The sequence below is a fragment of the Oncorhynchus keta genome, chromosome 21 (genome assembly GCF_023373465.1).
Source record: "Oncorhynchus keta strain PuntledgeMale-10-30-2019 chromosome 21, Oket_V2, whole genome shotgun sequence".
Taxonomy (NCBI): Eukaryota; Metazoa; Chordata; class Actinopteri; order Salmoniformes; family Salmonidae; genus Oncorhynchus; species Oncorhynchus keta.
In genome coordinates this window covers 39,400,740-39,427,657 of record NC_068441.1, presented here as the reverse complement: position 1 = coordinate 39,427,657, position 26,918 = coordinate 39,400,740, and the positions used below count along the sequence as shown (strand labels likewise).

The window sequence follows — 26,918 nt, the reverse complement described above, 5'->3', positions numbered from 1 at the left end:
CATTTCACTGTATTTATTCATGTGACATTAAAACTTGATACATTAACTATTCCTTGAAAGGATACATCTCTGCCTCCCACTGAATGCATTTATAATATCTGAACCTACTGGAGTAAAACTAGCTAAGTCCATTCATTCTATTATTTTCTTATTTTGATCCCTAAATAATATTTCACTGGAATACTGCTACCATGATCTCATACTTGTCTCAAACACGCCCATGTGTCGCAAAAATATGACATCAAAATTGCTTACATGTCTGAGGGAGTTCTATTACGCGGGTTCAACCGGGCAATGTTCCTTACCATCATCGGGTGAAAGCGGTGAGGTAATGTTAGCAGTTCGGTAATGTTGTTGACAAGGCAGCATGGTGCATCGTCCAGAAACATATAACATCTCTTTTCCATAAAACTCATGTTTGAATTGTCAAACTATTTTTCATTGGGAAGGCAGATAAAACGTTTTTTTTCAAAAGCAGTCACTTTTGCATGTGAAAACACAGAATCCTGCTCATTACATAATTTTGTTTTGAGCCGATTTCGCTATCGGACAGAGCAAGGCACCCCAACGGCACCTGGCTCAAGCCCGGGAGGCAGGCCGTTTCCTTATCGAATGGGATCAACTTTTAGCCATTGAAAATCAAACCAACACGGGCGCCCGCTTGAAATTAATCGAACCTCCTCTCTGTGTTGACAGTGGACCTCCTCGGTGTTACTAACAGAATGGCTGTTGATATAACTTTACTGTTCAAAGCCAGTGTAAAAACGGTCAAAACCAGAAATAAAGCTATGGGAGTAGTGTTTGATTCGCTTAAAGATGAAATATTCAAGAAGAGCAGACCGAATAACGGATTTTCTCTCAAGGCGAAAGAAGTGGTGAGTGTCCATTCACTGGCAACACTGCACTGGCTAACGTTAGTCTTGCTAACTAGTTCATTTAGCTAGCTAAGATATTTGTTGTTGTAATTTATTTCCATAACATTTGTAGCTATAGACGGGGGAAATAAAATGTAGGTAAATCAATAGAGTTCGGTTGCCGTTACAGGTAACGTTAGATAACTTGTCGACTAACTAACGTTAGCTAAAGGTTTCTTAACTAGCTTAGTCATGAACGTTTCCGAGCTAACCAACGTAGATGGCTATCTAATTTAGGCCTAAAGTTAGGTCTGATGTGCTCTTAGTCATGAACGTTTCCTAGCCATCTACGTTGGTTAGCTATCTAATTTAGACCTAAAGCTAGGTCTATGATGTGCTCGCTGCTTATATTATTTGACCTCTAACTTGCTAAGTCACCAAACCAATACAACGTTGCTCAAACGTTCAGTACTTTGCATGTAACTAATTAGCTACTTGGCAGCATTTGACAGGTTAGTGGTGTCTTCCAGAAAGATAAACAAGACGAGCTGTAGTTTAACGTGACCACGCCCCCGAGTAGGGTACAGCATTAGTGCACTCCTGCTACTCCCATGTAATTAGCCTAACTTTGGCGGTATCCTGAGTAAACTACTGACACATTTTTTTCGTTTCAACAAACGTTTTCAGAAGCGTTTGTTTTTGCATGACACTTATTCTGCCACTCTCTGGGGAGGTTCCCATTGCTTGGAAGGCAGCCATTGTGTGTCCTTTATTTAAAGGGGGAGGTCAGGCCAATTTCTATTTTGCCCTGATTATCAAAAGTGTTGGAAAAACTTGTCAATAATCAACTGACTGACTTTCTTGATGTCTATAGTATTCTCTCAGGTATGCAATCTGGTTTCCGCTCAGGTTATGGATGTGTCACTGCAACCTTAATGGTCCAAAATGATGTCACCATTGTCCTTGATTCTAAGCAATGTTGTGATGCTATTTTTGTCATACCCGTGGTATATGGTCTGATATACCACGACTGTCAGCCAATCAGCATTCAGGGCTCTAACCACCCAGTTTATAAATCCTCTTTTAAATATTGTATTTTCAGTGTCCCCGTATCTCATTGGCATTGGCTAATTATAACATGACTTCCTAGAGAAGAACAGTTACTTGGAGACAATAGTCTAAATTCTATTAGGGGGAGGGAATATTGTCTCAACTTACTAGAAGCTTGCTTGTAAGTTGATCTATCAATTTTAAAAGCTTAATTTTTGTTTTGTTGTTTTAAATTTTACCCCCTTCTCCCCAATTTCGTGGTATCCAATTGTTAGTAGCTACTCGCTTGTCTCATTGCTACAACTCCCATACGGGCTCGGGAGAGACGAAAGTTGAAAGTCATGCGTCCACCAATGTGTCGGAGGAAACCCAGTGTACCTGGCAACCTTGGTTAGCGTGCACTACGCCCGGCCCGCCACAGGAGTCGCTGGTGTGCGATGAGACAAGGATATCCCTACCGGCCAAACCCTCCCTAACCCGGACGACGCTATGCCAATTGTGTGTCGCCCCACGGACCTCCCGGTCGCGGCCGGTTACGACAGAGCCTGGGCGCGGACCCAGAGTCTCTGGTGGCACAGCTGGCGCCACCCGGGTGGCCCTTAAACCACTGCGCCACCCGGGTGGCCCTTAAAAGCTTAATTTTAACTATGTTGTCTGGCTTCTACATATAAACACCGTTTTGACGGTACATGACGGAGTTACCATCTCCCATGCATCATATCGGTACGTGCATGTGCCTTCCCCTGGATTTCTTTCAGCTTTTTTTCAGGCCTAGATCGCAAACACATCATTGGTGTTGAAATAAAGAGAATAAGTGTGCCGCATGCAGCATGACCACTGTGATATGGAGAGGTCAGTTCCCCGACATGAGTGTCATGGATACAAGTCCCATCAAAGGCCCCTTGAAGAACTCCTCTGGATTTCCCAGGGGCTTCAGCTCTTGATCCGTTACTGATGTTCCCACCCATCATCGGCAGGAGAAACGAGCCCAGTCACACAGCTCCACACAACTGTACTTTGTTATGCTTTGCTCACCCCTGTTGCAATGATATTGGAAATGTTGGTGTAATAAAATCAGGGATGCTGATTTGAGGGAACTCAAACTTAGCCTGTGGTGCCTGTCCATACTCTCCCCACCCCGGGCCCACACCCTCCCGCTGTCTGCCCTACTGCTACCGATATCATCTGAAATGATCTCGGTGAACCAACGTTTGGAACATTTTCAATTGTGACTTTGGAATGTCCTGACTACATACAGTTATGTTGTGGTTTTCATCCGCCCCTACCCGCTCATCGTCCTCTCTGTACAACTTCAGATACGGGCTACATTTTTTGTGTGTGCGAGCCCTCTCTTCGCATGTTTGATTCCATAAACATGCTGCAATAAGATTTTTCTTTCTGCTTTCCAACAATTTCTTGAGGAAAGCCGATCCTCCCAAGAGCCAGTGATTGAAGGTGGAAGATCAAAAAAGAGAAAATATTAAATTAGGTCCCCAGTAACAATGTTGATGGCCGGTTCCTAATGCTGAACAGATGTGGCCGCCCTCCCAACACATGTACTGCCTTCTCAGTTTTCAGCGACACTTCACTAAACAGATAGAAACAAAATGTCAAAAGTAAACAAATATAAAGTAATGTGTATAGATTGCTTTTTTCATTAAAATCTTTACCCTTTGTGGAAAGTGAACTTCTTTTTGAAGAAGGCGAAGCGAAAGGCTCTATGGACTAGTAAGAGGGTTAATGTGTGCAGGGTGCGGAGGGGTTGGGGGGGGGGGATCTTTTACCTTGTTGGGGGCACTATGATCTCAGTTTCACCGCTCTCCTCCTGGTCTTCACAGCAGGCTGGCCTTCTCCTGTTTAAATTGAGGAGGTCACCCCAAAATTGTTAAATTGTGTGTAGAAAAATAGCCTTTGGCTACCCACCGTGCCTTCAGCAGTGCTGTTCCAAAACGGAACAGCTTTTTACTGTGTTTTCTTTGAATCTCCAAAAAGTGCGGCGATCAGCCAGTGCTTAGAAGTATGCATTATTGCTAAACTTGAGCGAGGCAGGGGGTGACCTCATATGGCGAATTTGAAATGGAATTGATAATCTGTTAAATTCTCAAAACATTTAGTTACATTTGGAAAACTCTGGTCTATTTTAGCTTAGTGTTTTGTGTTTGCAGTGAGCTGTGAGCGTCTCTCCTATTGGAGAACCTCGGGCTCTTGAACAGAATAACTTTGGATTCTGTCAGAAAGTTTAAGTGCTTCTACAGCGCCGTAAATGTGACGCTCTGGTGGAATTTAGCTGCTCTGAAATTAGAATACCATAGCCTAGGCTATATTTATTGGCCCTATTACATGAGAATCCTAATTTGAGCAGTAAATACATCTCTTCACCCCATTTCTTCCAGTTGACACAGACCAAGTTTTCACAAGTCACCCCACAATAATTGCCATGAACCTGCATCGGCTGTCATGATAATCAATGAACCTGCATCAGCTGTCATGATGATCAATGAACCTGCATCAGCTGTCATGATGATCAATGAACCTGCATCAGCTGTCATGATGATCAATGAACCTGCATCAGCTGTCATGATGATCAATGAACCTGCATCAGCTGTCGTGATGATCAATGAACCTGCATCAGCTGTCGTGATGATCAATGAACCTGCATCAGCTGTCGTGATGATCAATGAACCTGCATCAGCTGTCGTGATGATCAATGAACCTGCATCAGCTGTCGTGATGATCAATGAACCTGCATCAGCTGTCGTGATGATCAATGAACCTGCATCAGCTGTCGTGATGATCAATGAACCTGCATCAGCTGTCGTGATGATCAATGAACCTGCATCAGCTGTCGTGATGATCGATGAACCTGCATCAGCTGTCGTGATGATCAATGAACCTGCATCAGCTGTCGTGATGATCAATGAACCTGCATCAGCTGTCGTGATGATCAATGAACCTGCATCAGCTGTCATGGATCGATGAACCTGCATCAGCTGTCCTGAATCTGCATCAATTGTTTTGTAGTCGCACTAGTCTTCTTCTCTGTCCCCCAAACTATCTCTTTATTTCTCTATCTCTTTCACAAACACACGCAGTGATTAGAGCATTGGGCCAGTAACTGAAAGGTTGCTAGATCGAATCCCAAAGCTGACAAGTTAAAAATCTGTTGTTCTGCCCCTGAACAAGGCAGTTAACTCACTGTTCCTAGGCCGTCATTGTAAATAAGAATTTGTTCTTAACTTCTTGCGTCGAGCCATCCCGGATCCGGTATCGTGACTACAGCCTCAAGCTCATTACCATAACGCAATGTTAACTATTCATGAAAATCACAAATGAAATTAAATTAATCTATTTGCTCTCAAGCTTAGCCTTTTGTTAACAACACTGCCATCTCAGATTTTCAAAATATGCTTCTCAACCATTGCAAAACAAGCATTTGTGTAACAGTATTGATGGCTAACGTAGCATTTAGCGTAGCATTTAGCGTTAGTATTCAGCATGCAACATTTTCCACAAAAACCATAAAAGCATTCAAATAAAATCATTTACTTTTGAAGAACTTCAGATGTTTTCAATGAGGAGACTCTTAGATAGCACATGTTCAGTTTTTCCATGTTCAGTTTTTCCTGAAAGATTATTTGTTTAGGACAAATCGCTCCGTTTTCTGCGTCACGTTTAGCTACGAAAAAAAACCTGTATCCAGGATTGTGTAAATCTATCAGCAAGCTCATTAGCATAACACAACGTTAACTATTCATGAAAATCGCAAATGAAATTAATCTATTTGCTCTCAAGCTTAGCCTTTTGTTAACAACACTGTCATCTCAGATTTTCAAAATATGCTTCTCAACCATTGCAAAACAAGCATTTGTGTAACAGTATTGATGGCTAATGTACCATTTAGCATTAGCATTCAGCATGCATTTTCCACAAAAACCATAAAAGCATTCAAATAAAATAATTTACCTTTGAAGAACTTCAGATGTTTTCAATGAGGAGACTCTGTTAGATGGCAAATGTTCCGTTTTTACAAAAAATATTATTTGTGTCAACTAATCGCTCCGTTTTGTTTCATCGCGTTTGGGTAAGGAAAAAATAAATAAAATAAGTCATTAAAACGCAAACTTTTTCCAAATTAACTCCATAATATCGACAGAAACATGGCAAACGATGTTTAGAATCAATCCTCAAGGTGTTTTTCACATATCTATCGATGATAAAATCCATTGTGGCAGTTTACTTTCAATTCTGAAGAAATGGAACGCGCATGGACTTACTGATTACGCACACAGGATGGTGGTCAATCTTCCAATCAATCTTTGGTCAATCTTCCAATGATATGCCTACAAACACGTCACAATGCTGCAGACACCTCGGGGAATATACAGAAAGCGCAGGCTCATTCCTGGCGCATTCACAGCCATATAAGGAGACATTGGAACACAGCGCCTTCAGAATCCAGGGCATTTCCTGTATGAAACATCATCTTGGTTTCGCCTGTTGCATTAGTTCTGAGGCACGCACAGATAATATCTTTGCAGTTTTGGAAGCGTCAGAGTTGTGTCTTTCCAAGGCTGTCAATTCCATGCATAATCGAGCATCTTTTCGTGACAAAATATTGCGCTTAAAACGGGCATGTCTTTGTATCCAATAATGACACAGCGCCCCTATAGGTTCAAGAGGTTAACTGACTTGCCTAGTTAAATAAAGGTTCAATGGGATTTTTTATTTTTTAACTGCGAATCATTCTCTCACCACCAGGTTGTGATTTGAGGGGATTTACCTGAGCTGAATGTCCTGCTAAACAATGTCTTTACCATTTGGGTTCATCTCTGCTCTCTTTTCGCATTGAAGCCAGGCAAATTCCCAAAGATGTTTCAAAAAAGGGATTTCCCCTGTTTGCAAAAATGAAAAGAACAAAGTGTAAAATATGGAGACAAATGCACAAACACTGTCTGTAGACTAGTGTCAAACTTAAGGGCATCAAGACAGAATCCAGATACTCAGCAAACTAAACAGTTTAATTCTAACAAAAGTACTGTACTGCTTCAGAGAGACAGGCTTTATAGGCAAAATTCTGATTGATATGTGCCATAACGGCATTCTGTAATTAAGACTCTTTCCTTGACAAATAGGCATAGGCCACATAAGACTATGTTATCTAAAGGATAATTGATTACTCAAACATGATCAATTCCGCTATCATTTTGCACATCTGTATTAAAATAGGCAGAAACATTTCCTTAATAATCACAAACTGTCAAACATCCACTCATGCTCAGGGAAAACAGAACAAACCTCGAGGAAAAGTGACATTTCTTAAAACAACTGTAAAAGGTTTCAAGACTTAAATGCCTGTCTCTTTCACAAAGACATAATAACCATTAAATCCTTTAAACAATTTTTTTTTTTTTAAATAGGATAGCCAAAAATGTGCATAATATACACAGGCATAAGAAGAGAAGAATGTGTTCCTTCATCTAAGTGTTTTGTTAATGAATGACTTAAGTGCAACGACACCAAACATAAGGGTTGCTCAAATACCCAACAAACACCACATTCCAGTCATGTTTTCCATCTAACTTCAAAATAAAAGTCTGCCCAAAAATAATTGGAGGGGTAGAGGATGATCTGACGGGAAGTCTGTGGTCTCAATTTCTTTCTTTCTCAGTAAATCGTCAACATGAAATTACTGTTTGCATCTATGGGAGTCAGGACAGACGGAGAGAGAGGTAGCTGCCTTGAATAGGATAAAACTGAGGCTTTTTTCATCAAGTGAACACATTACTTGTTTTTGCCCCCAAGTGATGTAGGTTTGTTGAAAGGGGGTAAAAAAAAAGTCCCAGCTAAACAAACAATGCTGTTTTAGAAATAAATAATATATATATATATATATCTAATACAATTGGGGAGTATATCAATTTTAATATTGCAGATATATTGTAGCTTCCATCAATATAATTGTCTGCATCATTTTCAATCCCCTGTGTGTGTGCGTGCGTACATACATACATACATACAATATAAATATACACACTATACAGTACAAGTCAAAAGTTTGGACACCTACTCATTCAAGGGTTTTTATTTTTACTATTTTCTACATTGTAGAATAATAATAAAGACAAACTATGAAATAACACATGGAATTATGTAAACTCAGCAAAGAAAGAAATGTCCTCTCACTGTCAACTGCGTTTATTTTCAGCAAACTTAACGTGTAAATATTTGTATGAACCTAAGATTCAATAACTGAGACGTGAAGACATAAACTGAACAAGTTCCACAGACATGTGACTAACAGAAATGGAATAATGTGTTCCTGAACAAAGGGGTAAAAATCTAAAGTAACAGTCAGTATCTGGTGTGGCCACCATCTGCATGAAGTACTGCAGTGCCTCTTCTCCTCATGGACTGCACCAGATTTGACAGTTGTTGCTGTGAGATGTTACCCCACTCTTCCACCAAGGCACCTGCAAGTTCGCAGACATTTCTGGGGGGAATGGCCCTAGCCCTCACCCTCCGATCCAGCAGGTCCCAGACATACTCAATGGGATTGAGATTCGGGCTCTTCGCTGGCCGTGGCAGAACACTGACATTCCTGTCTTGCAGGAAATCACGCACAGAACGAGCAGTATGGCTGGTGGCATTGTCTGCAGGATGAGCGTGCAGGAAGGGTACCACATGATGGAGGAGGATGTCTTCCCTGTAAGGCACAGAGTTGAGATTGCCTGCAATGACAACAAGATAAGTTAGATGATGCTGTGACACACCGTCCCAGACCATGACTGACCCTCCACCTCCAAATCGTTCCCGCTCCAGAGTACAGGCCTCGGTGTAACGCTCATTCCTTCAACGATAAACGCGAATCCGACGGTCATCCCTTGTGAGACAAAACCGTGACTCGTCAGTGAAGAGCACTTTTTACCAGTCCCGTCTGGTCCAGCGTTGGTGGGTTTGTGCCCATAGGTGACGTTGTTGCCGGTGATGTCTGGTGAGGACCTGCCAACAGGTCTACAAGACCTCAGTCCAGACTCTCAGCCTATTGCGGACAGTCTGAGCACTGATGGAGGATTTTGCATTCCCGGTCTTTTGTTTTTTTTCCAGAGTCAGTAGAAAGGCCTCTTTAGTGTTCTAATTTTTCATAGCTGACCTTAATTGCCTACCGCCTGTAAGCTGTTTATGTCTTAACGACCGTTCAACAGGTGCATGTTCATTAATTATGATTCATTGAACAAGCATGGGAAATGGTGTTTTAACCCTTTACAATGAAGTTATTTGGATAATTTAATATAATTTTTACGAATTATATTTTTTTGCTGAGTTTAGTAACCCAAACAAGATTTAAACACTTTTTTGTTATTCACCCAATGTTTGCTGGTCTGTTGAACCCACAACATTATTGGGGTTTTAAAATGATACAGCCATAACAATTTACGCAAAGACTTCAAAGTAGCAAAACAAATAAACAGCAATTCCAATTCCCTAAAAGGCTTTTTTTTGTGTTCATTGGAGTGTCACCTATGCACTTATTATTTCTATTCAAGAATAAAGCCAATAATTCATTTTCATTCATATGAATGTATCCATTCAGTATAACACTAAGTGTTTAAAAAAAATGTATGCTCATTTTTCATAATCACAAGGTTATACAGTGGGGCAAAAAAGTATTTAGTCAGCCACCAATTGTGCAAGTTCTCCCACTTAAAAAGACGAGAGGCCTGTAATTTATCATAGGTACACTTCAACTATGACAGACAAAATGAGAAAAAAAATCCCGAAAATCACATTGTAGGATTTTTGTTGGCAATGACAGAGGTCAAACATTTTCTATAAGTCTTCACAAGGTTTTCACACACTGTTGCTGGTATTTTGGCCCATTCCTCCATGCAGATCTCCTCTAGAGCAGTGATGTTTTGGGCTGTTGCTGGGCAACACTGACTTACAACTCCCTCCAAAGATTTTCTATGGGGTTGAGATCTGGAGATTGGCTAGGCCACTCCAGGACCTTGAAATGCTTCTTACGAAGCCACTCCTTCGTTGCCCGGGCGGTGTGTTTGGGATCATTGTCATGCTGAAAGACCCAGCCACCTATCATCTTCAATGCCCTTCAATCTTCAATCTTCAATGCCCTTGCTGATGGAAGGATGATGTTTCCAACCCCATGCTTCACAGTAGGTATGGTGTTCTTTGGATGCAACTCAGCATTCTTTGTCCTCCAAACACGACAAGTTGAGTTTTTACCAAAAAGTTCCATTTTGGTTTCATCTGACATTTGACATTCTCCCAATCTTCTTCTGGATCATCCAAATGCTCTCTAGCAAACTTCAGACGGGCCTGGACATGTACTGGCTTAAGCAGGGAGACACGTCTGGCACTGCTGGATTTGAGTCCCTGGCGGCGTAGTATGTTACTGATGGTAGGCTTTGTTACTTTGGTCCCAGCTCTCAGCAGGTCATTCACTAGGTCCCCCCGTGTGGTTCTGGGATTTTTGCTCACCGTTCTTGTGATCATATTGACCCCACGTGGTGAGATCTTGCGTGGAGCCCCAGATCGAGGGAGATTATCAGTGGTCGTGTATGTCTTCCATTTCCTAATAATTGCTCCCCCAGTTGATTTCTTCAAACCAAGCTGCTTACCTATTGCAGATTCAGTCTTCCCAGCCTGGTGCAGGTCTACAATTTTGTTTCTGGTGTCCTTTGACAGCTCTTTGGTCTTGGCCATAGTGGAGTTTGGAGTGTGACTGTTTTGAGGTTGTGGACAGGTGTCTTTTATACTGATAACAAGTTCAAACAGGTGCCATTAATACAGGTAATGAGTGGAGGACAGAGGAGCCTCTTAAAGAAGAAGTTACAGGTCTGTGAGAGCCAGAAATGTTGCTTGTTTGTAGGTGACCGAATACTTATTTTCCACCATAATTTGCAAATAAATTCATAAAAAATCCTGCAATGTGATTTTCAGGATTTTTTTCCCCTCATTTTGAACAATCTCCATTGTTTGATTTATCCCTTTGCCACTGTTGCCATGAAAATTGGTGCATTCTCTTCAGGTAGGGCCAGCTCTACTTCATCATAGCAACACTTTGCACAAACACAGTACATGCATTGCTTGTTCTTGAGATCACAATGGAATACAGTAACATGGAAACGCTTGAGGTTTTCAGCAACCCGCTTTGGCTCAACCTGTCAACTAGAAGTTTCACATTCTCGTGATTGAGACACGCTCAGGTGTTGCGGTCATGTGCCTTTGTCTCTGTAATGTAAAATGGCTGCAGTCGTAAAAACCGTCTGTATGACAGCGAGTGTCCCATCCACCTCTGAATTGTACTCTGCATGAAGTTCTTTTAGAGATTTAATGAGTATGCACCTCTGAACCTTCTTGAACTGAACAAATTGGAAGGACACATTTTACATACAGTATTTTATGGAAATAATAAATGAGCCCAATTGAAAACAAATGGGGGCTGGTCTACACACCACATGAGGGACAGAGTTTTTACTGTGTGTGTGTTGCAAATGTATTTCTTGCACTTGATGCATGTGTACTGTGTATTCCTGTCCTTCTTGGTTCCACCCACATGGCAGTGCTTCTTCTTGTTGCTACCGGTTGCAATCTAGAATGATGAAAACTAGTGCTCCACCGATTATTACATTTTTGGCCGATACCGATATGTCTTATTTTACATGCCAAAAAACTGTACTAGACTCCTTTTAAGCAGTCTAGTACAGTTAAATAGTTAACAGACACACACATAGAATGCGGTCTAAGGCACTGCATCTCAGTGCAAGAGGCGTCACTAAAGTCCCTGGTTCGAATCTTCAGGCTGTATCACATCCGGCCGTGATTTTTGGCCCAGCGTCGTCCGGGTTTGCCCTGTCATTGTAAATAAGAATATGTTCATAACTGACTTGCCTAGTTAAATAAAGGTTACACACAACACACTGACCAAAAAAGTGATTTTGTTGGCATTTACGTATGTCCCCATTACCAGTAAAACATAATCAAAACCTATTTCTTTTACTTGCTGTGCATTTGGTCTTTGCGTGTCAAAAAATATACACTTTAGCTTGTTGACCTATCAGGACCTGAATATGACTGCACATAATAATTTAACACGTTTATACATTTTTTACGTACACACAATAGGCTGACTGGGGAGGTGATTTCACACAGTCACAGTGCCGCACTAAGAGCTACAACGCTAATATTTGCATAAACTCTACACAGTCGTGTTTTGTGGGTGTCACCGAGTAGACTGATACCCCATTTCATTGCTTCACATTCCAACCTCGTTTAACATTTATCTAGTCTAAATATGGCATGATTCCACCAATTGTAACCTTTTGCATCACTTTTAAAGAGGTACTTTTGAAGGTAACCCACAAATTCCACTATTCACAACACATAACGTGGTCCGGTCGAGCCTCACTAGCCAGATAAAGCTAGCTGGCTGCTTGTAACGTTAGCTTTGGGCAACAAGGTTAAGTTGCTGGCTAGCTATTTATTTTCATGAACTGAAGTTCAATTTCAATAGGTGAACAACAAGTGGCTACCTAGCTAATACTTACTCACAATGATTCCTAAATCATTGCTAAGAATAATGAAAATGACTGCAGTTTCTACTGGTCATTGTTTTCCGTCTGGTTGTATTGGTGCTAGCTAGGTACCAAGCTAAAGCTAGCTACCCCAGACATTGCGGGCGACAGTGCTACTGATAGTAGTGGTGGTGCTTGGCTTGCACATGCAAATTCAGAACACACAATATTCTATAATAGAACTGTGTTATTTGACGTGTCAAATTAAAATATTTAACGGGTCAAATAGTGTTATTTGATGTGTATCTTTTTTGACACGCAAAGACCCAAACAGAGGTCCATAGTATGTCGTGAAGCTAATAGCATTGACGCTATTACTGTGTAACTCCAGTAAGGCAACATCTGAAAAATAGTCGGCGAAAGCCAACATCACCCATGACAGAGAACGGTTGATTGTCAAGGGCAATGAATTCCATTATCTTAGCTTTACTTTTTCAAATGACTACTCGACCTGTTGACTGCTCGATCCATACAACAGACATTGTGGGCTAGGTTAGGAATGCTGTGTTGCGCAAAATTTTACGTGGCGCCATTACATCATGTACCTACGTTATATAGGTATGCACGTCAGCTTTGACATCGGTATTGCACATCTGCGTTAAACTAGACATCGGGCCGATACTGATAACGGCATTTTTAGCTAATATCGTCCGATTCCGATATGTTCACCAATATATCATGCATCCCTAATGAAAACACTTAGTTTAGGAATTTTACTAACATCTCACTCACTCACAAATAGTTACAGCAGGCCAAGGTAGAAGAGTCATACAAACACATGCAACAACATCACTCACACTTACTTCCGGAATTGGAGTTGTGGGTCTGGCGAATGCGGCACCAGCATCCTCCTCCTGAATTCTCTTCACGATGGCTGCAGAAGCTGGGGTTCTTGGGATATGTTGCCTCCTCTGGATTTGAGGTCTTACCAATGCCTTGCCCAGCTCCTCGACAAAGCGCGGTCTCCTCTGGAGCTTCCCTCTGTTCCAATCTGGGTTCAACACCATCCAGATGTCAAACGTTGTATCCGAGCTGTCCAAAAAGTTGAAGAATATCACAAGTGGCCAGTTAAGCATTCTTCTTTTGCAGCTGTAGCCAGTCACCAGCTTGTCTAAATATCTACCCCTCCTTTTGTGGCATTGCAATCCATTATGATTTCTGGTTTTTGATGTTCCCGGCCACAGATTTTCATATCCATATGCAGCATACTCATGAGTACCCCATTTTTGCCTTTTTTTTGGCACGTTGGACAAGGGACGTGTCGGCCGTGAACACAAACTTAGAGGAATTGATAGTCCTGTTCTGTGTATTCAACAGCTGAGGTGGGAGCTCTGGCTTGTTTTTTTGTACTGTTCCTACCATCGTCAGCTTCCTCTCCTGTCCCAGCTTATGTCCCTGCTTATGCAATGTATAAAAGTTATCGTATGTGATGATGTAGCCACGGAGTCCCTGTATCACATCCAGGGCAACCCACATTCCTTCGTTCTTCTCAGGGGCTCCTCCATCTGGTTTCCCCCTATACACTTGCAAGTTCCATGCATATGATGAAGCTGCATCACAGGCACCCCAGATCTTGGTTTCGTATTTTGTGAGCATGTATTGCCTGAAGGGGCAGCGACCCCTAAATGGTATAAGCTGTTCATCAACCGTAACGTTGGGCCCAGGGTTGTAAAGACAGGGGAAGGCGGTCCACCCACTTGTCCCACACTGACCTGATTGCAGCTAGCTTGTCTCTCTGCCGCCGAGCTCGTCTGGTGTCTTGGTTATCAAAGCCTGGAAATAATGTGAAAGTTTTCCATAGACATTGTTGCACGGAAAAGTTCTCTGCCAGTTTCTGCATCCCACAGGGATTTTGTGGATTCCCCATTGGAGCTGAAAAGAACAACAAGATAAGATCCCCAAACCTATTCCCCCTCAGGAGACTGAAAAGATTTGGCATTGGTCCTCAGATCCTCAAAAGGTTCTACAGCTGCACCATTGAGATCATCCTGACTGGCTGCATCACTGCCTGGTATGGCAACTGCTCAGCCTCCAACCACAAGGCACTACAGAGGGTAGTGTGAACAGCCCAGTACATCACTGGGGCAAAGCTTCCTGCCATCCGAGACCTCTATACCAGGCTGTGTCAGTGTGTCAGAGGAAGGCCCTAAAAATGGTCAAATGGATTCTCCAGACACCCAGTCATAGACTGTTCTCTCTGCTATCGCACGGCAGGCAGCACCAAGTCTAGGTCCAAGAGGCTTCTAAACAGCTTCTACCCCCAAGTCATAAGACTCCTGAACATCTATTCAAATGGCTACCCAGAGTATTTGCATTGCCCCCCCTCTCCCCCCTTACACTTCTGCTACTCTCTGTTGTTCTCATCTATGCATTGTTACTTTAATAACTCTACCTACATGTACAGTTTAAGTCTGAAGTTTACATACACCTTAGCCAAATACATTTAAACTCAGTTTTTCACAATTTCTGACATTTAATCCTAGGAAAAATGCCCTGTCTTAGGTCAGTTAGGATCACCACTTTATTTTAAGAATGTGAAATGTCAGAATAATAGTAGAGATTTATTTCAGCTTTCACTTCTTTCATCACGTTCCCAGTGGGTCAGAAGTTTACATGCACTTGGAACATTGCCTTTTAAATTGTTTAACTTGGGTCAAACATTTCAGATAGCCTTCCACAAGCTTTCCACAATAAGTTGGGTGAATTTTGGCACATTCCTCCTGACAGAGCTGTTGTAACTGAGTCAGGTTTGTAGGCCTCCTTGCTCGCACACACTTTTTCTGTTCTGTCCACACATTTTCTATGGGATTGAGGTCAGTGCTTTGTGATGGCCACTCCAGTACCTTGACTTTGTTGCCATTTTGCCACAACTTTGGAAGTATGCTTGGGGTCATTGTCCATTTGGAAGACCCATTTGTGACCAAGCTTTAAATTCCTGTCTTGAGATGTTGCTTCAATATATCACATAGGTTTCCATCCTCATGATGCCATCTATTTTGTGAAGTCCACCAGTCCCTCCTGCAGCAAAGCAACACGACAACATGATGCTGCCACCCCTGTGCTTCACGGTTGGGATGGTGTTCTTCGGCTTGCAAGCCTCTCCCTTTTTCCTCCAAACCTAACGATGGTCATTATGGCCAAACAGTTATATATATTTTTTTCATCAGACCAGAGGACATTTTTCCAAAAAGTATGATATTTTTCCCCATGTGCAGTTGCAAACCGTAGTCTGGCTTTTTTATGGCGGTTTTGAGGCAGTGGCTTCGTCCTTGCTGAGCGGCCTTTCAGGTTATGTCGATATAGAACTCGTTTTACTGTGGATATAGATACTTTTGTACCTGTTTCCTCCAGCATCTTCACAAGGTCCTTTGCTGTTGTCCTGGGAATGATTTGCACGTTTCACACAAGTACGTTCATCTCTAGGATGTCAAGCAAAGAGGCACTGAGTTTGAAGGTAGGCCTTGAAATACATCCACAGGTACACCTCCAATTGACCCAAATTATGACAATTAGCCTATCAGAAGCTTCTAAAGCCTTGACATAATTTTCTTTAATTTTCCAAGCTGTTTAAAGGCACAGTCAACTTAGTGTATGTAATCTTCTGACCCACTGGAATTATGATACAGTGAATTATAAATGAAATGATCTGTCTGTAAACAATTGTTGAAAAAATGACTTGTGTCATGCACAAAGTAGATGTCCTAACTGACTTGCCAAAACTATAGTTTGTTGACAAGAAATTTGTTAAGTGGTTGAAAAACGAGTTTTAATGACTCCAACCTAAGTGTATGTAAACTTCCAACTTCAACTGTACATTTTACCTCAACTAACTGGAGCCCCCGCACATTGACTCTGTACCGGTACCCCGCAGTATATAGTCTCACTATTGTTATTTTACTGCTGCTCTTTAATTACTTGTTACTTTTATTTCTTATCTGTATTTTTTAAAATACTTTTAAACTGCACCTCTGAACCTAAATGTATACACAAAGGAGATCTATCACCCCCCCCCCTTCCAAACCAGCAGCATCTTCTCTCTGTTCTCTCCTGAGAGCTAGTGGGGCTCTTACACTAGGGACCTACTGCCACATGCTGGTGAGGTGTTGCAAAGCAGAGACACATTGGCTTGTATGGAATTTAAGAATATGATGTTTGTCATTTTGATTTTAAGTAGATTTCAAATAGCACACCAGTGGTCTAGTGACCCTGGATTGTAGGTCTACTATGTGTGTATTGTTTTTAAAAAATGCTGGGTATTATTATTGCGCTGTTGGAGCTGGAAACACAAGCATTTCGCTGCACTTGCGGGATTTGCAAATCTATGTACGCGACCAATAAACCTTGACTAGAATTGTATTTTATTTACAATAATTAGCATGTTATGGGATTATAGCTGTGAGAAAAATAGTGAAAGTGCCTGGGAGAATTGGAAAAACAACAAACACTCAGGCCGTTGACGGTTGGAGATGCCCAGACACAGTGACAACACACGCCTTTCAACCATGGGAATGTTTCGCTTCACTCAACCCTTTTACAAGCACAGGTGCTCTAAATAACAAATAACATTTGATCCCTTAAACCTGCTTGATTCTAATTGCCCTGAAGCAATGTCACACCTTAAGACTAAACTGTCTAAACTGCTTGGAGTAACCCTGGATTGTAAATTGCCATGGTCAAAACATATTGCTACAACAGTACCTAAGATGGGGAGACGTCTGTCCATAATAAAGCGCTGCTCTGCCTTAACAGTATCAATGAGGCAGGTCCTACAGGCCTTGGTTTTGTCACACCCGTACTACTGTTCAGTAGTGTGGTCAGGGGCCACAAAGAGGGACATTGGAAATTGCAGTTGGCTTAGAACAGGGCAGCACGGCTGGCCCTTAAAAGTACATGGAGAGCTAACATTAATGACATGAATGTCAACCTCTTATGGCTCAAAGTGGAAGAGCGATTGACTTCATCATTATTTGTTACATGCCACCAGAGCTCTCTTCACAGTCCCCAAGTCCAGAACAGACTATGGGAAGTGCAGAGTACTACAAAGAGCCATGACTACATGGAACTCTATTCCACATCAGCTAACTGATGCAAGCAGTAGAATCAGATTTAAAAAGCAGGTAAAAATACACCTTATGGAACAGTGAGGACTGTGAAGTAACACAGGCACATGAATACACACACATGATAACATATGCACTATACACACATGTACAGTCATGGCCAAAAGTTCGGAATGACACACATTAATTTTCACCAAGTCTGCTGTCTCAGTTTATATGATGGCAATTTGCATATACTCCGGAATGTTATGACGAGTGATCAGAAGAATTGCAATTAATTGCAAAGTCCCTCTTTGCCATGCAAATGAACTGAATCCCCCAAAAACATGTCCACCGCATTTCACCCCTGCCACAAAAGGACCAGCTGACATCATGTCAGTGATTCTCTCGTTAGCACAGGTGTGAGTGTTGACGTGGACAAGGCTGGAGATCACTCTGACATGCTGATTGAGTTCAAACAACAGACTGGAAGCTTCAAAAGGAGGGTGGTGCTTGGAATCATTGTTCTTCCTCTGTCAACCATGGTTACCTGCAAGGAAACATGTGCCGTCATCATTGCTTTGCACAAAAAGGGCTTCACAGGCAAGGATATTGCTGCCAGTAAGATTGCACCTAAATCAACCATTTATCGGATCATCAAGAACTTCAAGGAGACCAGTTCAATTGTTGTGAAAAAGGCTTTAGGGCTTCCAAGAAAGACCAGCAAGCGCCAGGACCGTCTCCTAAAGTTGATTCAGCTGCGGGATCGGGGCACCACCAGTACAGAGCTTGCTCAGGAATGGCAGCAGGCAGGTGTGAGTGCATCTGCATGCACAGTGAGACGAATACTTTTGGAGGATGGCCTGGTGTCAAGAAGGGCAGCAAAGAAGCCACTTCTCTCCAGGAAAAACATCAGGGACAGACTGATATTCTGTAAAAGGTACAGGGATTGGACTGCTGAGGACTGGGATAAAGTCATTTTCTCTGGTGAATCCCCAATCCGATTGTTTGGGGCATCCGGAAAAAAGCTTGTCCGGAGAAGACAATGTGAGCGCTACCATCAGTCCTGTGTCATGCCAACAGTACAGCATCCTGAGACCATTCACATGTGGGGTTGCTTCTCAGCCAAGGGAGTGGGCTCACTCACAATTTTGCTTAAGAACACAGCCATGAATAAAGAATGGTACCCACACATCCTCCGAGAGCAACTTCTCACAACCATCCAGGAACAGTTTGGTGACGTACAATGCCTCTCCCAGCATGGAGGAGCACCTTGCCATAAGGCAGAAGTGATAACTAAGTGGCTCGGGGAACAAAACATCGATATTTTGGGTCCATGGCCAGGAAACTCCCCAGACCTTAATCCCATTGAGAACTTGTGGTCAATCCACAAGAGGCGGGTGGACAAACAACCCCACAAATAGGACAAACTCCAAGCATTGATTATGCAAGAATGGGCTGCCATCAGTGTGGCCCAGAAGTTAATTGACAGCATGCCAGGGCGGATTGCAGAGGTCTTGAAAAAGAAAGGTCAACACTGCAAATATTGACTCTGCATCAACTTCATGTAATTGTCAATAAAAGCCTTTGACATTTATGAAATGCTTGTAATTATACTTCAATATTCCGTAACATCTGACAAAAATATATAAAGACACTGAAGCAGCAAACTTTGTGGAAATGTAATATTTGTGTCATTCTCAAAACTTTGGCCACGACTGTACACATGGATTTTGCGTTGTAGATATGTGGTAGTGGAGTATGGGCCTGAGGGCACACAATTAGTGTGTTCTGAATTCTTTAATTAATGTATTGTAATGTTTTTAAAATGGTATAACTGCCTTAATTTTGCCAGACCCCAGGAAGAGCAGCTGCTGCCTTGGCAGGAACTAATGGGGAGCCATAATAAATATAAATACAAGACGTCTAGGCCTATTTGTTTTCTGGGAGAGGAGATGGGTTTCAAGCAAATTGTAGCTCTGTATGAAAAGTAAAAAAATATTCTCAGAAAACCCTGTTAACACAGCGATTTGGTCACTAAAAGAAAAAGATTGGACCGAAGACAGTGGGCTTTGGCTTTACCAAAACAATCCAGCTCACCATGGGCTTCTGTCACAGTCAGTCATTGTGTCATTTTCAATACTTCGCTTGTCTGGATTATTTTCTGTTTTTTCTTTTCTTTTCTCAAACAGAGCCTGCTGTGTGTGGACTCACACACACTACTGTCCTTCTCGCGCTCCACTCTGTGGATGGGGAACAATTAGGTATTTTTCGATTTTGCCTGTATTACAGGATTAAATATTGGATTCCACCGAGTTTCCTCTGGTTTTCCTGCGCACACCTTTACTCTGACATTTTATCTGTGATAAATAGTTGACAGATTATACATTTTAGGCATATTTTAATGTTTTCTGTCAGGGCAGCTATATAGAAGCGTATAATTTTATTTACTGGTACTATTTAACAAGGAAATTGCCAGTTTGAATTTGCTATGTCCTGCCGTCCTGCCGTTAACTAATAGTAATTGGTAAACATTCCGAATGGATAGAGAGACACATGGACAAGGTTTGCCTGTTAGTCAATGAAAGCAAAGTTGTGTTGTTTTTTTGGCCTAACTTGAGACGTGTGAGCATGGTCTGAAATTAACTCTTTGGTCCACCAGTGAAGGAATGAAATCCACCAACCTCTGACTTCTTACCAGCATTTGGTTGTGCGAGACATAGTGTGCGAGACATCGTTGAGAGAGAGAGGCCTACTTCTCAAGATACTGCATCGTTATCTCATAAGCCCTTTAGATGTTTACACTGGTTTGGTAAAAATAAAAAACAAAGGGGTTCCAGGTACATCTTACCAATGAAAGTCCACAATGATGGCCAAAATCATGAAGAAGAACTGATGTAGTCAACAAATGGAGAAGGAGACATGAAGAAATTGATAAATGTTCATGTTATGTATTTTCTATTCATATTGACAGATCTCTAACATCACCAAGCTGAAAGACTTTCTACTGCAGCACAGGAAGGACTATGTCAATGCTGGAAGGTAAGCCTCCTATCAGGTTACCGAACCATGTCCTGTTTACTGTCTGTCTTCTGTCCATTTCAACTGTATGACTTTCATGTGGCTAATCCATTTTCACGTTTGACCCCAAAAATGCCCCCACCAAGGTTTCAGCTCGGCCTTCGTGTGGATTGTGATATATTTAACCGTTGACAAAGTAATTGATGTTACGGGAAGTTTACATACTTAGGTTGGAGTCATTAAAAGTCATTTTTCAACCACTCCACAAATTTCTTGTCAACTATAGTTTTGGCAAGTCGTTAGGACATATACTTTGTGCATGACACACTTAATTTTTCCTAAGGCTAATTGACATCATTTGAGCCAATTGGAGGTGTACCTGTGGATGTAATTTTTTTTGCGAAAAGTGCAAATAAATCCCAGAACAACAGCAAAGGACCTTGTGAAGCTGCTGGAGGAAACGGGTACAAAATTATCTATATCCACAGTAAAACGAGTCCTATCAGCAAGGAAGAAGCCACTGCTCCAAAACCGCCATAAAAAAAGCCAGACGAAGGTTTGCAACTCAAAACAAAATCAAATCAAATGTATTTATATAGCCCTTCGTACATCAGCTGATATCTCAAAGTGCTGTACAGAAACCCAGCCTAAAACCACAAACAGCAAGCAATGCAGGTGTAGAAGCACGGTGGCTAGGAAAAACTCCCTAGAAAGGCCAAAACCTAGGAAGAAACCTAGAGAGAAACCAGGCTATGTGGGGTGGCCAGTCCTCTTCTGGCTGTGCCGGGTGGAGATTATAACAGAACATGGCCAAGATGTTCAAATGTTCATAAATGACCAGCATGGTCGAATAATAATAAGACAGAACAGTTGAAACTGGAGCAGCAGCACGGCCAGGTGGACTGGGGACAGCAAGGAGTAATCATGTCAGGTAGTTCTGGGGCATGGTCCTAGGGCTCAGGTCCTCCGAGAGAGAGAAAGTAAGAGAGAAGGAGATAATTAGAGAACGCACACTTAGATTCACACAGGACACCGAATAGGACAGGAGAAGTACTCCAGATATAACAAATTGACCCTAGCCCCCCGACACAAACTACTGCAGCATAAATACTGGAGGCTGAGACAGGAGGGGTCAGGAGACACTGTGGCCCCATCCGAGGACACCCCCGGACAGGGCCAAACAGGAAGGATATAACCCCACCCACTTTGCCAAAGCACAGCCCCCACACCACTAGAGGGATATCTTCAACCACCAACTTACCATCCTGAGACAAGGCTGAGTATAGCCCACAAAGATCTCCGCCATGGCACAACCCAAGGGGGGGCGCCAACCCAGACAAGATGACCACATCAGTGAATCAACCCACTCAGGTGAGGCACCCCTTCCAGGGACAGTATGAGAGCACCCCAGTAAGCCAGTGACTCAGCCCCTGTAATAGGGTTAGAGGCAGAGAATCCCAGTGGAAAGAGGGGAACCGGCCAGGCAGAGACAGCAAGGGCGGTTCGTTGCTCCAGAGCCTTTCCGTTCACCTTCCCACTCCTGGGCAAGACTACACTCAATCATATGATCCACTGAAGAGATGAGTCTTCAGTAAAGACTTAAAGGTTGAGACCGAGTTTGCGTCGCTGACATGGGTAGGCAGACCGTTCCATAAAAATGGAGCTCTATAGGAGAAAGCCCTGCCTCTAGGGACAATTAGGAGGCCTGTGTCTTGTGACCGTAGCGTACGTGTAGGTATGTATGGCAGGACCAAATCAGAGAGATAGGTATATCTAGTGTAGGCTGTACCTAGTGGAGGCTGTACCTTTCATGAGCAAGCCCATGAAATGCTTTGTAGGTTAGCAGTAAAACCTTTTAATCAGCCCTCGCTTTGACAGGAAGCCAGTGTAGAGAGGCTAGCACTGGAGTAATATGATCAAATTTTTTGGTTCTAGTCAGGATTCTAGCAGCCGTATTTAGAACCAACTGAAGTTTATTTAGTGCTTTATCCGGGTAGCCGGAAAGTAGAGCATTGCAGTAGTCTAACCTAGAAGTGACAAAAGCATGGATTAATTTTTCTGCATCATTTTTGGACAGAAAGTTTCTGATTTTTGCAATGTTACGTAGATGGAAAAAAGCTGTCCTTGAAATGGTCTTGATATGTTCTTCAAAAGAGAGATCAGGGTCCAGAGTAACGCCGAGGTCCTTCACAGTTTTATTTGAGACGACTGTACAACCATTAAGATTAATTGTCAGATTCAACAGAAGATCTCTTTGTTTCTTGGGACCTAGAACAAGCATCTCTGTTTTGTCCAAGTTTAAAAGTAGAAAGTTTGCAGCCATCCACTTCCTTATGTCTGAAACACATGCTTCCAGCAAGGGCAATTTTGGGGCTTCACCATGTTTCATTGAAATGTACAGCTGTGTGTCATCCGCATAGCAGTGAAAGTTAACATTATGTTTTCGAATAACATCCCCAAGAGGTAAAATATATAGTGAAAACAATAGTGGTCCTAAAACGGAACCTTGACGAACACCGAAATTTACAGTTGATTTGTCAGAGGACAAACCATTCACAAAGACAAACTGATATCTTTCCGACAGATAAGGTCTAAAACCAGGCCAGAACTTGTCTGTGTAGACCAATTTGGGTTTCCAATCTCTCCAAAAGAATGTGGTGATCGATGGTATCAAAAGCAGCACTAAGGTCTAGGAGCACGAGGACAGATGCAGAGCCTCGGTCTGATGACATTAAAATGTCATTTACCACCTTCACAAGTGCCGTCTCAGTGCTATGATGGGGTCTAAAACCAGACTGAAGCATTTCGTATACATTGTTTGTCTTCAGGAAGGCAGTAAGTTGCTGCCCAACAGCGTTTTCTAAAAATTTTGAGAGGAATGGAAGATTCGACATAGAAGATTCGACATAGGCCGATATAGTTTTTTATACTTTCTGGGTCAAGGTTTGGCTTTTTCAAGAGAGGCTTTATTACTGCCACTTTTAGTGAGTTTGGTACACATCCGGTGGATAGAGAGCTGTTTATTATGTTCAACATAGGAGGGCCAAGCACAGGAAGCAGCTCTTTCAGTAGTTCAGTTGGAATAGGGTCCAGTATGCAGCTTGAAGGTTTAGAGGCCATGATTATTTTCATCATTGTGTCAAGAGATATAGTACTAAAACACTTGAGCGTCTCTCTTGATCCTAGGTCCTGGGAGAGTTGTGCAGACTCAGGACAACTGAGCTTTGAAGGAATACGCAGATTTAAAGAGGAGTTCGTAATTTGCTTTCTAATAATCATAATCTTTTCCTCAAAGAAGTTCATGAATTTATCACTGCTAAAGTGAAAGTCATCCTCTCTTGAGGAATGCTGCTTTTTAGTTAGCTTTGCAACAGTATCAAAAAGGAATTTCGGATTGTTCTTATTTTCCTCAATTAAGTTAGAAAAATAGGATGATCGAGCAGCAGTAAGGGCTCTTCGGGTATTGCACGGTACTGTCTTTCCAAGCTAGTCGCACATGGTGACAAAGATTGTAGTTTTTGGAGAAATGTCCTCTGGTCTGTTGAAACAAAAATATAACTGTTTGGCCATAATGACCATCGTTATGTTTGGAGGAAAAAGGGGGAGGCTTGCAAGCCGAAGAACACCATCTCAACTGTGAAGCACGGGGGTGGCAGCATCATGTTGTGGCGGTGCTTTGTTGTAGGAGGGACTGGTGCACTTCACAAAATAGATGGCATCATGAGGCTTGAAAATTATGTGGATATATTAAAGCAACATCTCAGGACATCAGTCAGGAAGTTAAAGCTTGGTCGCAAATGGGTCTTCCATATCGACATTGACCCCAAACATACTTCCAAAGTTGTGGCAAAATGGCTTAAGGACAACAAAGTCAAGGTATTGGAGTGGCCATCACAAAGCCCTGACCTCAATCCTATAGGAAATTTGTGTGCATAACTGAAAAAGTTTGTACGAACAAGGAGGCCTACAAACCTGACTCAGTTACACCAACTCTGTCAGGAGGAATGGGCCAAAATTCACCCAACTTATTGTGGGAAGCTTGTGGAAGGCTACCCAGAATGTTTGACCCAAGTTAAACAATTTAAAGGCAATGCTACCAAATACTAATTGAGTGTATGTAAACTTCTGACCCACTGGGAATGTGATGAAAGAAATAAAAGCTGAACTAAATAATTATCTCTGCTATTATTCTGACATTTCACATTCTTAAAATAAAGTGGTGATCCTAAGACAGTGAATTTTTACAATGATTAAATGTCAGGAATTGTGAAAAACTGAGTTTAAATGTATTTGGCTAAGGTGTATGTAGACGTCCAATTTCAACTGTACATATATGAACGAGCAATGTCAGAGCGGCATGGACTAAGATACAGTAGAATAGTATAAAATACAGTATACATATATGAGATGAGTAATGCAAGCTATGTAAACATTATCAAAGTGACCAGTGTTCCATTTCTTAAAGTGGCCAGTGATTTCTAGTCTATGGCTATAGGAGCAGCCTCTAATGTGCTAGTGATGGCTGTTTAACAGTCTGATGGCCTTGATAGAAGCTATTTTTCAGTCTCTCAATCCCAGCTTTGATGCACCTCACCTTCTAGATGATAGCGGGGTGAACAGGCAGTGGTTCGGGTGGTTGATGTCCTTGATGATCTTTTTGGCCTTCCTGTGACATTGGGTGCTGGCTTGGCATAAGCTTATGTGTGGCTGCTTAGCCATTTAATGATGCTCCCAAAGAACATTAATTGTGCTGACGTTGCTTCCAGGGACCATTTGGAACTCTGTAGTGAGTGTTGCAACCGAGAACAGCGGTCCCGTTTTGTGAGCTTAGGTGGCCTACCACTTTGTGGCTGAGCCGTTGTTGCTCTTAGACGTTTCCACTTCACAATAACCTCACTTACAGTTGACTGGGGCAGCTCGAGCAGGGCAGAAATGGGACAAAACTGACTTGTTGGAAAGGTGGCATCCTATGATGGTGCCATGTTGAAAGTCACTGAGCTCTTCAGTAAGGTCATTCTACTGCCAATGTTACCTATGGAGATTGCATGGCGGTGTGCTCGATTTTATACAGCTGTCAGCAACGGGTGGGGCTGAAATAGCTGAATCCAGTCATTTGAAGGGGTATCCACATACGTACATGTGTTTTATTTATATATACACACACACTGCTCAAAAAAATAAAGGGAACACTTAAACAACACAATGTAACTCCAAGTCAATCACACTTCTGTGAAATCAAACTGTCCACTTAGGAAGCAACACTGATTGACAATACATTTCACATGCTGTTGTGCAAATGGAATAGACAACAGGTGGAAATTATAGGCAATTAGCAAGACACCCCCAATAAAGGAGTGGTTCTGCAGGTGGTGACCACAGACCACTTCTCAGTTCCTATGCTTCCTGGCTGATGTTTTGGTCACTTTTGAATGCTGACGGTGCTTTCACTCTAGTGGTAGCATGAGACAGAGTCTAAAACCCACACAAGTGGCTCAGGTAGTGCAGCTCATCCAGGATGGGACATCAATGCGAGCTGTGGCAAGAAGGTTTGCTGTGTCTGTCAGCGTTGTGTCCAGAGCATGGAGGTGCTACCAGGAAACAGGCCAGTACATCAGGAGACGTGGAAGAGGCCGTAGGAGGGCAACAACCCAGCAGCAGGACCGCTACCCCGCTGCACTGCCAGAGCCCTGCAAAATGACCTCCAGCAGGCCACAAATGTGCATGTGTCTGCTCAAACGGTCAGAAACAGACTCCATGAGGGTGGTATGAGGGCCCGACGTCCACAGGTGGGGGTTGTGCTTACAGCCCAACACCGTGCAGGACATTTGGCATTTGCCAGAGAACACCAAGATTGGCAAATTCGCCACTGGCGCCGTGCTCTTCACAGATGAAAGCAGGTTCACACTGAGCACATGTGACAGACGTAACAGAGTCTGGAGACGCCGTGGAGAACGTTCTGCTGCCTGCAACATCCTCCAGCATGACCATTTTGGCGGTGGGTCAGTCATGGTGTGGGGTGGCAATTCTTTGGGGGGCCGCACAGCCCTCCATGTGCTCGGCAGAGGTAGCCTGACTGCCATTAGGTACCGAGATGAGATCCTCAGACCCCTTCTGAGACCATATGCTGGTGCGGTTGGCCCTGGGTTCCTCCTAATGCAAGACAATGCTAGACCTCATGTGGCTGGACAGAAGTTCCTGCAAGAGGAAGGCATTGATGCTATGGACTGGCCCGCCCGTTCCCCAGACCTGAAGCCAATTTAGCACATCTGGGACATCATGTCTCGCTCCATCCACCAACGCTACGTTGCACCACAGACTGTCCAGGAGTTGGCGGATGCTTTAGTCCAGGTCTGGGAGGAGAT

General features: G+C 42.6%; 1 protein-coding gene across 2 annotated transcripts in view; it reads left to right on the top strand.

Annotated features, from left to right (window-relative positions):
* Nucleotides 1-297: 297 nt before the first annotated feature.
* LOC118400553 (syntaxin-18-like) overlaps nt 298-26,918 on the top strand; it is a 34,201-nt gene continuing 7,580 nt past the window's right edge. The window contains exons 1-3 of one of the 2 annotated variants that reach the window (XM_035797524.2): nt 726-875; nt 19,728-19,799; nt 20,510-20,577. Coding sequence is in view for 1 of the 2 variants with exons in the window: in XM_035797523.2 (XP_035653416.1) it covers nt 723-875; nt 20,510-20,577 (221 nt within the window). In the remaining variant the exon portion in view is untranslated. Of the gene's footprint in view, nt 876-19,727; nt 19,800-20,509; nt 20,578-26,918 lie in introns of both variants that reach the window. The other variant, XM_035797523.2, reaches the window with a different exon arrangement.